We start from the raw sequence: 15919 nt of genomic DNA, 5'->3' as shown, positions 1-15919 counted from the left end.
GTTCCCTTCTTCTTTTGGCCCCTCGGAGCTCAGGCCACCATAACGCCATCGTGACCGAGCTGGAGACCCAGCCTAGTATCACACAACGGACTCTGACAACATAGTACCCGTTAATATAGTACTTACTGAGAGTCATTTACGCGCTCACACATCTGTCTGGGCAATTTGGGATCCGACAGAATACCTCTCCGAGATGGACAATTACCTCCCTATTTGGTGCCTATTGCAGTATCTATTTCATCGGTTAGCAATTACTTTATAGATACTAACCGTAGATCAAGTTGCCCGATTGAGATGGGCTTACTTACTCGTACTATGGAAGGCTTAGCTCCCCAGTGGCTCCATCTCGAAGGCGACGATTATAGACTGCATTATCCCGCAAGAAGGCTGGCACAATAGGCCGGGCCATGGTGCAACACCATCCTATATGTATTCGTTGGAGTAGTATATGGATAGAAAGAAACGTGGTTGTTGTGAGAAGGGAGGTTGTTAGGATCTGGATCGGGAGAACAAAGGAAGATATTTATACAGGGAAGTCGCCCTAGAGGTAGTTTTCGTTATATGTGACCACCAGGGAATCCTTACTGCTATCGCCTCACTGTGATTGGGCAGCAACCTTTGCGCTAGCAAATAATTTAACTCGTTTGATTGATAGTGAAAATCAGCGTCTATATCGACATCTAGATCTCAATTATATAGGCTTAATATTAGTTAGCCTTGTAAGGGTCCACGGGTCAAGTGAGTAACCTTGGGAGGTTGGCTCGATACCTACCTAGGTGCCTAGGGTAGCTACTTATATCAGCGAACAAAGAGAATGACAGGAGTTGCCTTTCAAACCCTGCACTATGTTTGGAGTTCAAACTGACCTTGGGACTGACTATGTGTCAGGCCAAGTTAACCTGACTCTCACCGGCATCATCTTCATTCTTAGTTTAAAATATTCCACGATTATAAACTCCGATGGAATCACCTTACTGAGGCATGTATATTGAATTGAAGTGTTATGGCGTTGTGAATAGCCGTGGACGTGCATGCGAGCGATGTTGCTCTTCTCATGTCTTCCCTTGTCGGGCTACCTCCTCCACCATTTCCTTTGTCTTTGAAATTGTATGTTTTAAAAATTAGATATATGGGTCGCGCCAACGATGGCCATCCTCCTCTCCTCTCCCAATATGTAAAACAATTAAACCGCCCAGTCACAACAAGGGCAAAATATAGTTCCATTAGGGGGAAAGAGCTAAGGGTGGTCAAATTTGGTTCATTTTATTTTTGCGTTGTATGATGCGTTTAGAGCTACATGGTTGGTCTATACCCATATATTTATTGTCCGCTACACTTGTCAAATACCTGCCTCTAAGCACATCCCATCACTTTCATGATAACCTATCTACTGCACCTAGGCAGGACATTGCAGCCTCTAACGTTAGTTTATCTTCATTGTTCCGCCAGGATTAGAGACCCGAAAACCCCTTTCAGAGTTTGACGACCCAGATCATCAGGGGTGCGACAGGATCCTACGCTAAAACAAAGAATATACCGTATGAAATTTTTTATTATGTGGTTTTCAAATATTTCCTTGCTGCAAAATCTTGCTCTGCCTTCCTCAGGTGACCACTGATTCACGGTATTGATGAGGATGATTCCGTCCAATGTGGCTTAGTTTGTAAGTATACCCCAGAGTCCGCCTAGGATTATGGGTGATTTGCAGGATGATCTTCAGGCAGAGATATTGATGCCTAGGGCAGAAACACCCACCTGCTCCACTTTTCATTTTTCATCCTCCAACCACACGGTCCCATCTCAATGGGCATCATTTCTACTTCCACCCGTGGACGCTTTGTTTATCATGGCTTCCGGAAAATTAGATGCCGAGAATATTTTCTCGGATTTTGACTATAATGATTGAAATGATGAGATCGCTGCAATAGTGCGATAGCACCCCCAGTTGAGTGAATTACCCCGAGTCAGCTTGTTTTGTCTCTAGTTCTGTGCGATTGGTGAGCCGAGGGAACTTGCACAACCTCATTCGAGTGCTAAGTGCCTTGAGCTTTTGCAAAGCACATTCTCTATTGATATTCTTGGCATTTGTAAGTATCTAGAGCTCGTCATGCAGACCCTCTGCACACTTTGCGTTTATAACACTAAACTGACAATGTTGAGTCCATAGGAGGTTGAAACAAACTGCTCGCTGGCTCCGATAATACTACTCCATTCTAGGCAGGGGAAGAACGGTAATGGATAGAGTCAGACTCAAGCCGCGCCGATGATGTCGAGGACAAGGTTAGTTCATTAACAGCATCAAGAACATCAGCATCGACAGGATATTATGCCAACGTTGCCCCCCTTTTAGAGTCTATTGAGGGACAATGATACGTGTGCTTTGACATAGCTGGGTATTCTAGGTTAACTTCTATTGCCCTAGAAGATCGAACAGCGAGGAGCTTGAATCTCTACGCGGTGCTATTGACTAGTGACTTCCCAGTGACGCCAACGCAAGCTCATTTTCTTTTCTACTGACGCCATGTTCGACACTCCATGTACTACCGGCTTTAAGACTACCACATCCCGAGATATATTCCCGTGATGCAGGGGAATCCCTTGGGACGAACCCCACGTGGTGTAAGTTGACTCGGAGGCTTCGGGAAACGCACACCAGCTGACTTATGTAATAGTTAGGTTCACTTGACCGACGCCGTTTACCTCTACCCGACCTCCTCTGGCCTTTCTATAACCCTTATAATGACATACTGAAACTGAGTGATGATATTTATCGAGAAAGGCCATGTGTGGCTTGCTTGCCCGTGGACATCCTTCGAAAAGTTAATGTGAAAGGCTGCTGCATAGTTACCCACGAACCAAGTGCCACACATTTAATAGAACTGGGCAATAAATCGAGAGCAGAGGGGGGAAGAGACAAGAAGTAGAAGTATCCTCTCCAACTTTGTTACAGCCTTGTCAATTCCGATGGGTTCAATAGAGAAATACTTATCCCAGTGCGAGTTTAGTTTCGATTTAGAGCATATTGTCGCTCTTTGATCTGTTAGCGTAGAACTTAATTTGTATGTTAGTTGACACGTGCATATGTCATCCATGGATTATTTATCTAAGGAAAGTAGGACTTGGACGCTCCTTCCAGCTTCGTCGCACTAAGATTTCACAACAATCCCATACCTGGACCTTTCTCCAACTGCCCACAACACACCCAGCCTCGGAAGATCAGACGTCAGAAACAAGAACGGAAAAACTCAACTCAACTGAAAACGCTACCGCAATGACACCAAATCGAGAACTTAAGTCTCACGCGTGAGCAGTGTGATCATTTCTCTAACTGCTCACACCATAACAAACGTCAGAATTTGAAATATCGATCACACACAATGTCCAACTCTTGGAATTGATTCAAAAACAAATCGAACCATCAACAAGATGTCTAGGTTCTTGCATGTGTTGGGAGTCTGAAATCTCAGTTCGGGGATATTTGGGCAACCTATCCTTGTGCGGCTGTGGAAAAATCTTTGATGCCACTAGGCAAGGAGAGGTATCGGTGGTGGGGAATGTTGACATACGTTTTGAAAGAGTGCCTACACAACGACGAAATCCCCGGGATCGAAAAATGAGACTCAAGCCCAAAGGAGTGGCACAGTGCCCCCCTTCCTTCCATTAATCATGCGTTTGCCGCTTTTGCAAGGCCCTGTTCAGTCGGGCGTGGTATGCTTAGTCGGACAGGCGAAAATAGAGTGGACAAAGGACGATATTAACCAGCTGGGCCTGGCCCCACTCAACCTTGTCTGTGAAATCTGGAACCACAAATCATTCTTCTGTGCGGTACTCGACCACCCATCCCGTGTTAGTCTAGGCCGGCTCACTATTGGCTACGCCGATCCGATAGAGTCATGTTAGTCGCTACGCGATGATCAATTCTAGTCCGCCAACGTCTTATTATGCACTCTGCAAGACCAATCAACTCTTCCACTGAATATATCTCAACTCAACGAATCATCAAGCTCAACTCAGAGCGCGACAAAGTTCGGAAATCAACGAAGATTCTCTTCGCCCATCAGAAGGCAAGGTTTAGCACCTGGGAGCACTAAGAGCAAGTGGTCAGGTCAACGAGATGGCAATCGTACTCTACCCAGACAAAAACATGGCAAGTCATGGCATGGGAGCACTCTACACCCCCATCTCTAACAGGCATTTACAGGGACCAATTTGAGTTACAACTATATATCCAACTAAAAGAATGGTTTCTACGGACAAAATGTTGGAAATTGAGAACGCATTAACCTGCCCATTTCCCTAACGACGAGGGCACCCTGGTTAAGTCAGAAACTTATCCTGTCCTGCAGACCAAAAAAGGCTTGCTCTGATTATCTGAACCAAAGTCGCCCAATACATGATCGTTCGGAATGGTCTTCGCCAGCTTAATTTGGAGAAATTCTTGAATGTGATATGATCGCTGGTCAAGTCCACTAACACTGGGATCGGGTTATCTGACCTTTTCTCCAATCGGAACGTTAAATCACAACACAAAGACCGTCATTTATTTCCACTAGCTATTACCAACAAGACCACCGTGAAACGCGAGTTGTAGCCAGAGGCTGTGCTGGAGTCTTCCACGTGGTACCACTCCTAGCTACCCTTGGGCTTCGTGAAGGGCTCCAGGGAGAAGCAAAGGATGGACAATCAAAAATGCAAACAAGTCAAAATGCTCTCGAATTGCAATGCATCGAAGCCTCTTTCTTCACTTTTTCACTCAACAACATTGATGAGTGACTCCGGCGCTACGTCTAGCTCTAGCCAGAATATGCATCTTCAGCCCAATCCTGACTAGGATATTATCAATTCTTCGTCTGATCCTACTACACAGCGTCATATATGCCCCTTAGTATCCTCCTGCTTGTAAGATACCCCACACATCTAGTAAAGTAATATCGGGATTAATCCGTGATACTAACAGAGTCGGTACCGATTGCGGAAAGCGGTGAATTGGTCCTAAGGTGGACATTCACGCTTCTACCGTGGGCTGAACGATTAGGCCCCCGAGTACCTGGGCCTGGAAGGTGATTAATTGCGACCTCATCTACCTCAAAAATGGAAGCAACGCCACCTCCGCACAAAAAGGGACCTCTACCACAAGGAGCCTTTACGTCAGCCTTGACTCCATGAGTGACGAGCTATGGCTGGGGATGCTTTGCAAGCCTTTCTGAATATCAAAAAGACAATCACGGGAGCCCTCACGGATGACGTCAAGAGCACAATTGCCCACTGTTATTGAAGAAGACACTAGAAAGGACCTTACCTATCCGACAGGACATCCTCAACCTTTCACAGACAGGTGACTCGATCCTGGACATACAGAATTATCTAAGGTGACCGGTCACCTCGTATGAGGGAAAAGCACTGCAAGCGCATTCAGTGGCAGTCAATGGGATTCGAGATAAGATCGCGTGATATATGCAAGACAAGCATTGCGCGCTGATCAGGCTACCTCGTCAGGACCTCGAATATCTCACCAAGGACGGGAAGGAGATAGGTAAACTCGAAAGTCGACCGTTTATTGGCTTCAGTCACCTTGGTTGTTCCGAATGAAAATTGGTATGATTTTGGCTGATGATCAAAGCAAGCATTGCAAAGTGCCTGTCGAACGCCTAGCATCAATGTACTACAGATTTGAGTCCAATAGTGCCGTACCAGCTAGGAAATGAGAAGAAAGAGACTCGCCAATCAAGCATGCAAAAAGAAATTCGATGAATATGTATTGAGAATGGATCACGAAACAATTTAGATCAACAACACCTCGAATACAATGTCAAGTGTTAGTCACAATTGACATGCATTGGCCCATTGCAGCAATAAGGGTCCTTCAAGTTGTGTACCGCAACATACCAAACCAGCGGGTGAACGCGCAACCACCAACCATCTCACCCCAAGTATTGTCCACTGGATAGCAATTGGAACCCGAACTTAAGATATTTGACTACGGAACAGCATTTGGCTCAATCACGGTTTCGTTGCTAGCTACTTCAATGCATATCATGTTTGTACATAGATCGTACTCAAACCCATATATCCCACCCAATTTATTTTGTGTTTTTGGCTGTTGTTCTCTCTTTCTCTTCTTGTTCTTTCGTTCCTCCTTTTTTATTGAAATACCCAGCTTGTAATGATTTGATCACATGCATTGGAAAATATTCGCCGTTTAAGTCACAGCGTGCACGGGAGGTCTAGGCCGATATAGGCCGGCGTAGAGGTTAAATTCGCCGAATGGCGCTCGGGAAGTGCAGTTAGCGGCCGGGGGACTCGCTTCGGAACTCCAGTCGAGATAGGGATGAGCCTCGTTTGATCGGTAATATCCTGCTAATGCCGATCTCCTTTCCCCCACAATATACTAGACAAATGAGATTTAACCCCACGCTCTTGGTGGCGTTCACTAAACTAATAATGTAGATAAGCCCTATCAATAAAACCATTGATGAAAAGAATAAAAGTAAAAACCGAGGTGATTCGATTCAACAGCTCAGCAAATTGAGGTGAATGGTGTGAAAAGAATCGAGATAATTGAACATGGGAAAAATCAATGTGATGGGTGTTTTTTACTGAACAGGTTCTATGGTGTGTACCGGCACCGACTGATTCAAGCCGGGCCCTTCATTTGCTGGATCGGCGTTCCAGCTGTCGTGCCGTACTGTGGGGGCTACAGAGGGTCAGCAGTGATTGGCCGACTTAATGAGTAGTTATCTCGGTTGATATTTATAAGTGTCGGGTTAGTACTCCGGAGAGATCTTGGGCTATGTATTTAGGTCAGAGATTCTGCGCTGTAGATTAAGTGTCTGATCTGAGACCTCCCTTTCACACCCTTCTTGAAGCTTCCCTCTACCAGAAAGAATGTTTGACCATATCCCTCCAGGTCCCGTCGACCCGTTTTTCCATCTGAAGAAAAAGGCCGATCGGGATAATCACCCAAATAAGGTCGACATAGGGGTGGGCATATATCGGAATGAGCAAGGAACCTACCAGGAGCTTGTTGTCGTGAAGAAGGTAATCACATGTCAAGTGACACATGATGAGAATATGCTCGTTAACTATGTGGACCTATAGGCAAAGAAAATACTGGACCAGCTCGACTTGGGGCACGACGTAAAATATCAGATATAGAACCCAGGCCCGAAATCTCATTGCTAATCAAGAATTCAGTATGGACTCACCACTGGCGATGATAAATTCCTTAAGCTTGCTGCTGAAGTCATGTTTGGCGAAGAAAATGAAGCCTTGGTATCAGGGCGGGTCCGTTGGCATCTCCACAGAATGTTTGCATAACAAAGTGTTAATTCCTCAAAATAGATCGCGTCGGTCCAGACTCTCTCAGGAACAGGAGCCAACCACATCGCCGCTATCCTTATGGCTAGATCACTGGATCCAAAGCCGACCATCTACCTCGGAGTGCCTACCTGGAATAACATGAAGCCGCTCTGTGAGTACGCCGGCTTAGAGACTGTCGAGTATCCATATATAGACACCCAAACATCCGAACTCTCCTTCCAGCCTTGCATCGACGCGATCAGAAACGCCCCTGCCGGGAGTGTATTCGTTCTACAGGGCTGTTGCCACAACCCTACTGGCAAGGACATTACGCCAGAGCAGTGGCAGCTGCTCGGAGAGGAAATAAAAGCTCGCGGTCACCTGCCTTTCATTGATATTGCCTACCAGGGACTCGGTGATGGGTTAGATGAGGATGCCGTGGGCGTCCGGATACTTTCGCGTCTCGGAATTGACATGATCGTATGCCAATCATTCTCCAAGAATTTTGCGCTCTACGGGGAGCGCTGTGGAGTTCTTTATGTAGTCACACGCTCAGCTGAGGTCGCGACTAACACCAAAGATCAACTGCGAAGCCTGATACGGCGTGAGTACTCCTCTTCGCCGGCATACGGATCGCGGTTGGTTACGATCGTGCTAGAGGATACCGAGCTGCGTCGGCAATGGTAAGTGATCTACATTCCCAATATTTCCTCTCACTGACAAAGCATGTCTACAAAGGGTTGAGGAGCTAGCATCCATGAGAGCGAGGTTACATTGTAACAGGCATCGACTCCACGAGGAACTGACGATGGTTCTCCAGGTACACTGTCCTCCTTAATCTCATTCCAGTATTGCGAGTGCTAACACGATATTGCTTATAGACACCAGGTCATTGGAACCACATTATTGAGGAGAAGGGGCTCTTTTCGTACTATATCCCATTCCATTAAAACGATATCATAACTGATCATTGACAAGTTGCCTTGCCCTCACCCCCGAACAGTGCAATGCGCTTATCGACGACCACCACGTGCATCTCCCGGTTAGCGGCCGTATAAATATCGCTGGGTTGAATACGGAAAATGTCGAGCGGACGGCCCGTGCGATTGATGCAGTGGTCCGGGGGAATATGCCCTAAAGGGGTTGAAACTTTCGATCGCTACTTGCTTTCTAGTTGATCTTGGCTACATCAAATACTACTTGGATATATAATTGACAGCCATATTCCCTCTTGAGTAGTAAGGTGTGCTGAACCTTTTTATTCCTTGTGTTGAAGGTGCTTCAATTGCTAGACAGATCATGGAGGCTGAAATTGTCTAAATTGCCGCGTGCACAAAGCGTGTTTCTAGAGTACATACATAGGCTGAGAGCTATTGTTTACAGGTCGTAGGTGTGAGCCTGAACCTTGATGCTAGACACAGTCCAAGTCTTTCCGTTATCGGCTGTCTTCAGACCAGAAGAAGTGACCTCATTGATAGCCAGGGTGTCAATGAAGGAAGCATCGGCGGCGTTGAGGATGATTGTAGTATCGAGGTATTCTAAAATAATTAGCATTTGCTTGATGACTTGGATATATCCGCGCCGACTTACCGTGTGCTGCAGCAGTGCTCTTGCAGGCATCATCCTGGCATTCGACAGCAGTACCCCAACCCTGTGCTTGACCGGAAGCTAGAAAGGAGTGTCAGTAGAAGACTGGGATTATGATTAGACCTAGGACTTACTGGTTGAAAGGGTAGACACAACCTCTCCGTTGATGGAGACTGTCTGATCGAACTTGCTGGTCTCGTCATTGTACTTGTCTATAGAATAGTTAGCGTACGTTTGCAAGTCCCAGCAAATCAGAACTTACAATGCATTGTAATCGCATCACCAGCTTCGGCAGGAACCTGCTTTCCGCCCAGCTGGGTGCCTTGAAGTGTACTAGCCCAAGTGCACCATTGCCCAGCTTTCGCTCCACAGTTTCTGCAAGAATCAGTAATCAATTATGTAAATTGTCATTAGGTTTCCCATCACTCACGCGCTAGGGTCGGCGAAAGAAACGGCAAGGGCCTGAATCAAATCACCAGCGCTTGTTCCCATACCGGGCCACAGAGCAAGACGGTCTTTCTGTGGGCTCGAGGCCTCGGGGAGGACAAGTGTTGTGTTTGCTTCACGGATCCATGACGAGGTAGGGCCGAGGGAAAAGTATGGACCGAATCCAACCGTATCTTGGGCATTGACAAGGCCGAGGATGGCGAGGATGGCGAGGTTTCTGATAGACATGATGAATATGAGATGTTGATCCAAGGTTGAAGAATCAATTTTCGGATGCGGACGGGAGCTTTATATATCCAAATATTTCAAGATTGAAGGTGTCAGATGACCCGGTTCAGGGGAAACACCAGCCGGATCATTTGATTCCACCAATCTCGAATGTCTCCATTTCGTGGGATGAAAATTCGCATGTGGATTCAAGAAAAGGAACAAATTGGATTTAGGTGTTTCAGGTGAGCTGTTTTTGAAACAGACCAACGTTACGGGTCTGGGATCCGGGAAAATACAGTCTGAAACAATGTGTTGATTCAAGTATTCTACATCCGATATTTCGGTAAAGCCAATTGTGCTTGTGTAGACATGATTCCACTCAGGAGCTGTTGCAGAAGGAGTTTACTTCGAGAAGGGATGCCGGACTCATTGTTATTTTGACTAAGCTTTGGTGGCTCCATAACTAATTCAGCCATGTGGAGATACTATGTGTCTGCCCAATAAACGGCCGAGTGTTACTTTTAAGGTGGAGCTAATAAGCTTCTTGCATGATATATTTATAACTAAAAGGGGCCGATATATGCTCAGTATTACTCGTTTTCGTACCTTGCCTTTGAATCCAGTGCTATATTACCGCATCTTTTGATTTCAAACATTTTGAGGAGTTTCTCCACATCTTCCTCGGCGACCTCTCGGGTTCGTATAAGATTAGCAAAATAACAATTGCACCCCTTTACAAAAATTTTCGGGTAAGGCCCTTTTTGCCTTGAGTCTCATCTTTGTTCTTAGAACGCGCTATATTCGACGGCCTCTGGAATCCTAGCAATTTAAATCTACCACCCGCACTCTCGAATCTACAATAAATGCTCTCAGCATGTATCAAGCGTTTGTTGCGATGTTCTTCTTTTCTGCGAGGCGACTGCGGTCCTATGTTTCGCGGCATGTATCTTGCCGTAGCAAAATCCTCCATTTCCTAAACACGCCTCAAAATTGCCACTGCGTACACCAATGCCTCATCAATTCGGGCAAAACCTCCTCCATCTGTCGCATTGTGAAGCTATGAAGCTCAGTACGTGTGGTGGCCAGCGATACCGCCTTGATTCCCATATTTGCGCCCTCTGCTGCCGATCGATATGTGTCGAGCAACTTCACCGCCGGGTTATCATCCATCATAGGATGAACCTGGCTCTTTTCAAGTGCATGGATCCACTCTTCCAATGAGACAACTCTTTGGATTCTCCCGCCGTAGAAATCACGCAGGACAGGTATGAGGCTAGACCAGTTGGTAGCATTTGGATTGAGCGCATGGAAGTATCCGGCAATTTCTTCTACTGGCCAAAGGGATGTCACACCCGAAACATCCAGTACCACATTCGCAATGTCCTCCACTGGTGCCCAGCCCATATCATCAAATGTGCCAAGGGAGTCAGGTAGGACACCTAGGTGGACAGAACTTCGAACTAAGCTTGGAAGCCACTCTTGCGGATTCCATTTCCCTTTCTCGCCACGCGGGCCTGCAATTTGACCAACCCGTACTATAACACCAGGCACACCCGATACCTCGGCAGCTTTATCGAGAATCATGCTGCTTGCGAGCTTGGACTGGCTGTACCCCATTGTTGCGAGGGACCAATCTGGTAGGGCTTGCTCGGGAATAGGCACCTGCGGATTCCCCCGTCGTTCAACTGTTCCAATGCTTGAAATAAATGTTATGGGCACAGTTTTGCGAGCGGCTTGTGCGCTGAAATCGACCAGGTGACGTACACCGCGGATATGCGGCTCAAAAGACCTCACGGACATGTTGAAGTTGACAGGCCAAGCGTTGTGAATCACACGGTCTACCTCATCAGCCAGTCGGTTATTTACCTCGCGCGCAAGGCCCAAGTCTGGCACTGCAAGGTTAACCTGCAGGAACTCGGCCCGGGAGAAATCAGTCGATAATCCTCGGGACGTGCTTGCCTCAATCTGGCGCTCTAAACCATTCACAGAGCGGTTGAAACAAACGACCTTGCTAACATTGGGACATTTCAAGGCAAAGTCCAACAAGTATGATCCCAGGGCACCCGTTGTGCCCGTTATAACAACGACTTGTCCCTTGTCTGCCGGAGCTGGCTTATTGGGTACTGGAGCTGGAAGGTTGTGAATGTATTTGTCGACGAGTGCTCTGCATATGGTTGCTTTATCCGCTATCACACCGGCACCATAGGTTGGGCCATTATGTGTTCGGCTTGCGCAGACCAGGGAGAAGGCATATGCTGCTAGCTGCGTGATCGTCGGATGGGCAAAGATAACCCTCGATTCTACCGCCTGCTCGTTGACCGTCACCCCCAATTTCTTTAAACTGACAACCAGCGCGCGTGAGAGTTGGATTGCTTGCAGTGAGTCCATGCCGGCGGTAAAGAAATCTTTGTCTGTGTCCAAGTTATGGGATTTGAAAATTCTCTGGACTAATTGGCGAACGGAACGCAAAAATGCTGTCTCGGAAGTGATATCAAGCTCCGTAGCCACTACCGAATTGTCGCTGTTGCCGAAAGATATTTCAATATCTTTCGCATATAACCTTTCCACCAGAGAGCGCTGAATGGTGCCTTTGCCTGCACGAGGAAATGGCCTCTGTGAATCTGACAAAAAGACATAATCGCGGGAGATACGGCCATGTGCAACCGTTTCAGCATTGACCTTTTCAATAGTTGGCCAAACTTTGTTAAGAAAAAGTTTCTTTGCTTCCTCATTCTTGGGATGCTGAATCGGCTCGATTATTACCGCAGCATGAAATTGCGTACTTCCAACAACCAGCGCGCTCAACACTTCTGGATGGCCCATAATGGCACCTTCAATTGTCACGGGGTTAAGCTTCTCTCCCGTGGAGAAGACGATGATATCGTCAGCACGCCCGACGTATGTCCAGTGGTCTGCCAGGGTCGGGTGCGGCCGGTACAGGTCTTTGGTACTGAACTCGTCAAGCTGGGGAAATGTATAGAAGCAAGCCTGTAGCCCGGGGTGACTTTCCTTGCGCACTATGACCTGCTCGTACGTATCTTCCCCAACCAACCGCCATTCAATACCCATCATATCGCTTGGAATGATAAACCATGGCCACATGGCGGGGTCTGGTTGAGAGTAATATGGAAAGAAAGAAAACCTACCACGACTGGTAAGTAAAGCGTTCGACAGATTTCATACTACAAAAGAATAGCTTCAGTATTTCTTACTCGGTAGTTGCAATGATATTGACCGCCTTGATACCATGCTTTACCAGTCGGTCGGGCGTGTCGGGGGCAATAGCCCCTGATGGGATTGTCCGGTTAGCTAAATAGCATGGAGCAAATCGGGAAACTGAAATTGCAAATATAACTAACCTCCCCCAAAGCCCACAATATGCAGTTTTTGAAGCTCCTCGACTGCCTGCTGCGAACGGGACATATGGCCCAATATGGCCGGCGGTATGACCGTCCACCCAGGGTTACTGTTTTGCAGCCACTTGACCACATTATCACCTGTGATCGGTCGAGAGGGGTCCCGGAATGCTATCGGCATATTATAGTAGAAAGCGCACAAAGTGGCGACCATGAAGCCTCCAGCATGAAACAAGGGCATAACAAGCAGGTGGCGCGGATTGGGAAAACCGGCCCATGTCGGAAGCCAAGGTAAGTTGCCATTGCGCGCCGGTATGTAACGATGAAGATCATTCGAAGCGACCATACCCTGCCGTACAACTACAGGTTTAGGAAGGCCAGTACTGCCACTCGTGTGCACTACCATATAAGGGTCCCATTCTGCCTCGGCGAATGTCTTACCGTACAGAACCGGTGCGACTCCATCCGCAACCCACTCCTCAAATGGAGTTACAGCCATACTCTTCATTCCTGGCTTTGCACCCACCCACGGATGTACCATTGACGCATACTGCTGCTCATGATATAATATGTTGCAATCTGTCTTGACGAACAGGTTCAGTTGCGCCTCGATCGAGTTGCGAGGCGAGATGAGTAGGGCCTGGTAGCCGGCTTTGATGGCACCGATCACGAAGATGGGATAACGCGGGTCCTCCAAGCCGATATACGCCACTGTGGGGAATATGCCAGGCGCTGGATGCCCACCCTGTGTAATCAGCATATTTGCCACATAATTGACGGCATTGGCGACCTCAGCCCAGGTCACGGGTTTCCATCCATCGCTGGGATTGTTGCTCCGTGGAATTGACATGCACTCAAGATCAGGAGTTTTGCTAGCCGTCTCGTCAATAATAGTTGCTACCAGGCGCTTGCCGCACTCTCCACCGAGGAACATTCTGGGTAGTGAGTCCTTAGTGGTGCTTATAATATTAGCAAAGTGAGTGCTATGGGGATTATATTTCATGCTAGAAACTGATTTTGAGGATTTCGAGCTAAAGAGAGTGGAAATTACAAAACTCTTTCGAGTCTAGGTGGCGATGGTGTTAAATAATTCACAGCTGTGTATATTGCTTTTGATACAATGATATAGTTACACGAGAATAGAGCGGGGAACCCTCGTTCTGTCGTGCCACGTTTCATGTCATCTTTATGCAAGTTGTCAGCTTAGATCACTTTAAATCGTGTTGCCTAAGTTAGAGCTACCAGAGCTGGGATATATTTCCAATATACTGAAGTTCCATAATCCCTAAATTTCTCTTCATTATTAAAAAATATTAAATCAGCCCTTCTTTAATCTACCGATGACATTTACACCGTACTGGTATATTTTGTGTTGGTATGAGATACTAAGGGGGGCTGTATGTGTGTGCTTAGGTTTCACAAGCCTGATATGCTTTGAGAGTGCTATGAGGTCTCATTTTGTCCTTATTACAAATTTACTAAGAACGCCTGCTCCTTTCCTTCCCGTAGACAAGACTCTCTGTGCTGCTAGTCTCTTGCTCCTCAATATTAGACCGATCCCAGGTGACCTCCATTTCCGTTGTCATGGTGATCACATTATTGGCTTTCAAATTCGTGGGACTGTAGCTGAGCTCGTCATCACCGCCTTCAACGGTAGTGGTGATCTTATCTTGCGTGCGATGTGTGAAGTTCGTTGTTTCCTCGAGGTTGTAACCCAACCGGGCCCGACCGCTCCGGTTGGTGGAGCCGTTATACGGGCCGGTGCGGGTCGAGCCGAAAAGCTTCGGGACGATCCGGGTAACTAGTGGTTTAAACGAGGGAGCACACGCAGCGATAAATGAGAGGCCAACTTCGATGGTAGATACACAAAAGAGCACCGAATGTGTGTAATTCTTGGGCATATGACGGTCGAAATTGTCAAGGAGAATCAGGCGAACAATTCCAGTCACCACAGTTCTTTATTTATTAGTCTCAAATTGATCGGAAAGAAGAAATTTAGCTGAGCTACTTACAAAAGACCCAATGATAGAATACCGATCAGCATCAATTTCTGATTCCATTGCATCTGTAGGCGATACACGATCCATGTCGGTAGTATTAAAGAAAGGGCGTCAGTGAGAATGGAGACTGAGGCCGTGGCGGTGACGAAGTTGGCAAAGTCAAGACACTTGGCATCGGGATATGCGACCGAATCCCAATTAGCGGCAACGGGCATGCATCGAAAGACAGTGATGAAAAATGTAATGATAGCCGCGATACCGTTGAAAATTAAGAGTCCCCAGATGGCTAGGCGCACCGACTTTTTCTGGCCAGTTAGGCGTAGCAAGAAGAGTAGGATGGAGGTCTTGACGAGGGCCAAGATGGGATTGTAAATGAGCTCGGTCTATTTTTTTTTTAGCAAGAGTGAACGAGTATTGTGAACAAGAATATGTTCTACTCACTGCATAGGTATATTTGCCACCGAGAATGGCGGGATGGTCTTTCGGTATATCCCAGACGTTATATCCGATGTACGTGTAAATTATCACTAATAAATGATTAGCCTCATGAATCAAAGTACCCACTAGATTATCCCTGCACTTCCGATCTTACCTTTATAAGATGTAAAGGTCTCCGCCCAATACATGATCTGCCGATCTCTGTCAATCCTCTAGGCTCGTTCTTGAAATGGTTCCGGCACTCACTATTGCGACGCAAATAACCCAGTCATCTATTGTCCGTTAGATCTATAGAACCCATGAGTGAAAAGGGGTTGGGACATTGGACTGACCTGCGGCAAACGACTGCGTCAACGTGCGGCTGTAAAGCCGCAGAGCCACAGCCACGCTCGCGAAGCACGGAAAGGCAAAGATTAGGCCGATAGCCTGCCCTTGCAGGTTGTCACTGGAAGCCATAATTTTGAGGCAGTCGTCTCATGTACAAATACACCGCGCTTGTCGCCTGTTGTTTTGACAGGGAAAATTCGACTTGCGTGGGTAGTGCGCCAGGGTCACATGAGTATTGAGAAAACCCACCTGGTG

The 15919-nt window shown here is 47.0% G+C and overlaps 4 protein-coding genes across 4 annotated transcripts; 1 reads left to right on the top strand and 3 right to left on the bottom strand.

Annotated features, from left to right (window-relative positions):
- Window positions 1–6885: 6885 nt before the first annotated feature.
- PEX2_074950 (Pyridoxal phosphate-dependent transferase, major region, subdomain 2) lies at window positions 6886–8437 on the top strand (the record flags this gene model as incomplete). The annotated part of the gene is made up of 7 exons (XM_016744765.1): window positions 6886–7038; window positions 7099–7137; window positions 7195–7284; window positions 7342–7982; window positions 8083–8119; window positions 8181–8227; window positions 8278–8437. The coding sequence occupies 7 exons, from the start codon at window positions 6886–6888 to the stop codon at window positions 8435–8437; spliced, it is 1167 nt and encodes a 388-aa protein (XP_016600685.1).
- Window positions 8438–8676: 239 nt separating this feature from the next.
- On the bottom strand, window positions 8677–9561 carry PEX2_074940 (uncharacterized protein; the record flags this gene model as incomplete). The annotated part of the gene is made up of 5 exons (XM_016744764.1): window positions 8677–8837; window positions 8890–8967; window positions 9021–9098; window positions 9149–9261; window positions 9317–9561. The coding sequence occupies 5 exons, from the start codon at window positions 9559–9561 to the stop codon at window positions 8677–8679; spliced, it is 675 nt and encodes a 224-aa protein (XP_016600684.1).
- A 966-nt stretch (window positions 9562–10527) lies between these two features.
- On the bottom strand, window positions 10528–13833 carry PEX2_074930 (Male sterility, NAD-binding; the record flags this gene model as incomplete). The annotated part of the gene is made up of 3 exons (XM_016744763.1): window positions 10528–12694; window positions 12756–12852; window positions 12903–13833. 3 exons carry the CDS (start codon window positions 13831–13833, stop codon window positions 10528–10530), a joined length of 3195 nt encoding a protein of 1064 aa, XP_016600683.1.
- A 544-nt stretch (window positions 13834–14377) lies between these two features.
- Window positions 14378–15793, bottom strand: PEX2_074920 (uncharacterized protein; the record flags this gene model as incomplete). The annotated part of the gene is made up of 6 exons (XM_016744762.1): window positions 14378–14855; window positions 14912–15282; window positions 15341–15426; window positions 15492–15528; window positions 15584–15609; window positions 15670–15793. The coding sequence occupies 6 exons, from the start codon at window positions 15791–15793 to the stop codon at window positions 14378–14380; spliced, it is 1122 nt and encodes a 373-aa protein (XP_016600682.1).
- Window positions 15794–15919: the final 126 nt, after the last annotated feature.

Source organism: Penicillium expansum (genome assembly GCF_000769745.1).
Source record: "Penicillium expansum strain MD-8 chromosome Unknown contig258, whole genome shotgun sequence".
Taxonomy (NCBI): Eukaryota; Fungi; Ascomycota; class Eurotiomycetes; order Eurotiales; family Aspergillaceae; genus Penicillium; species Penicillium expansum.
The sequence above is the reverse complement of the archived record's forward strand: the minus strand, read 5'-3'. Positions and strand labels throughout refer to the sequence as shown.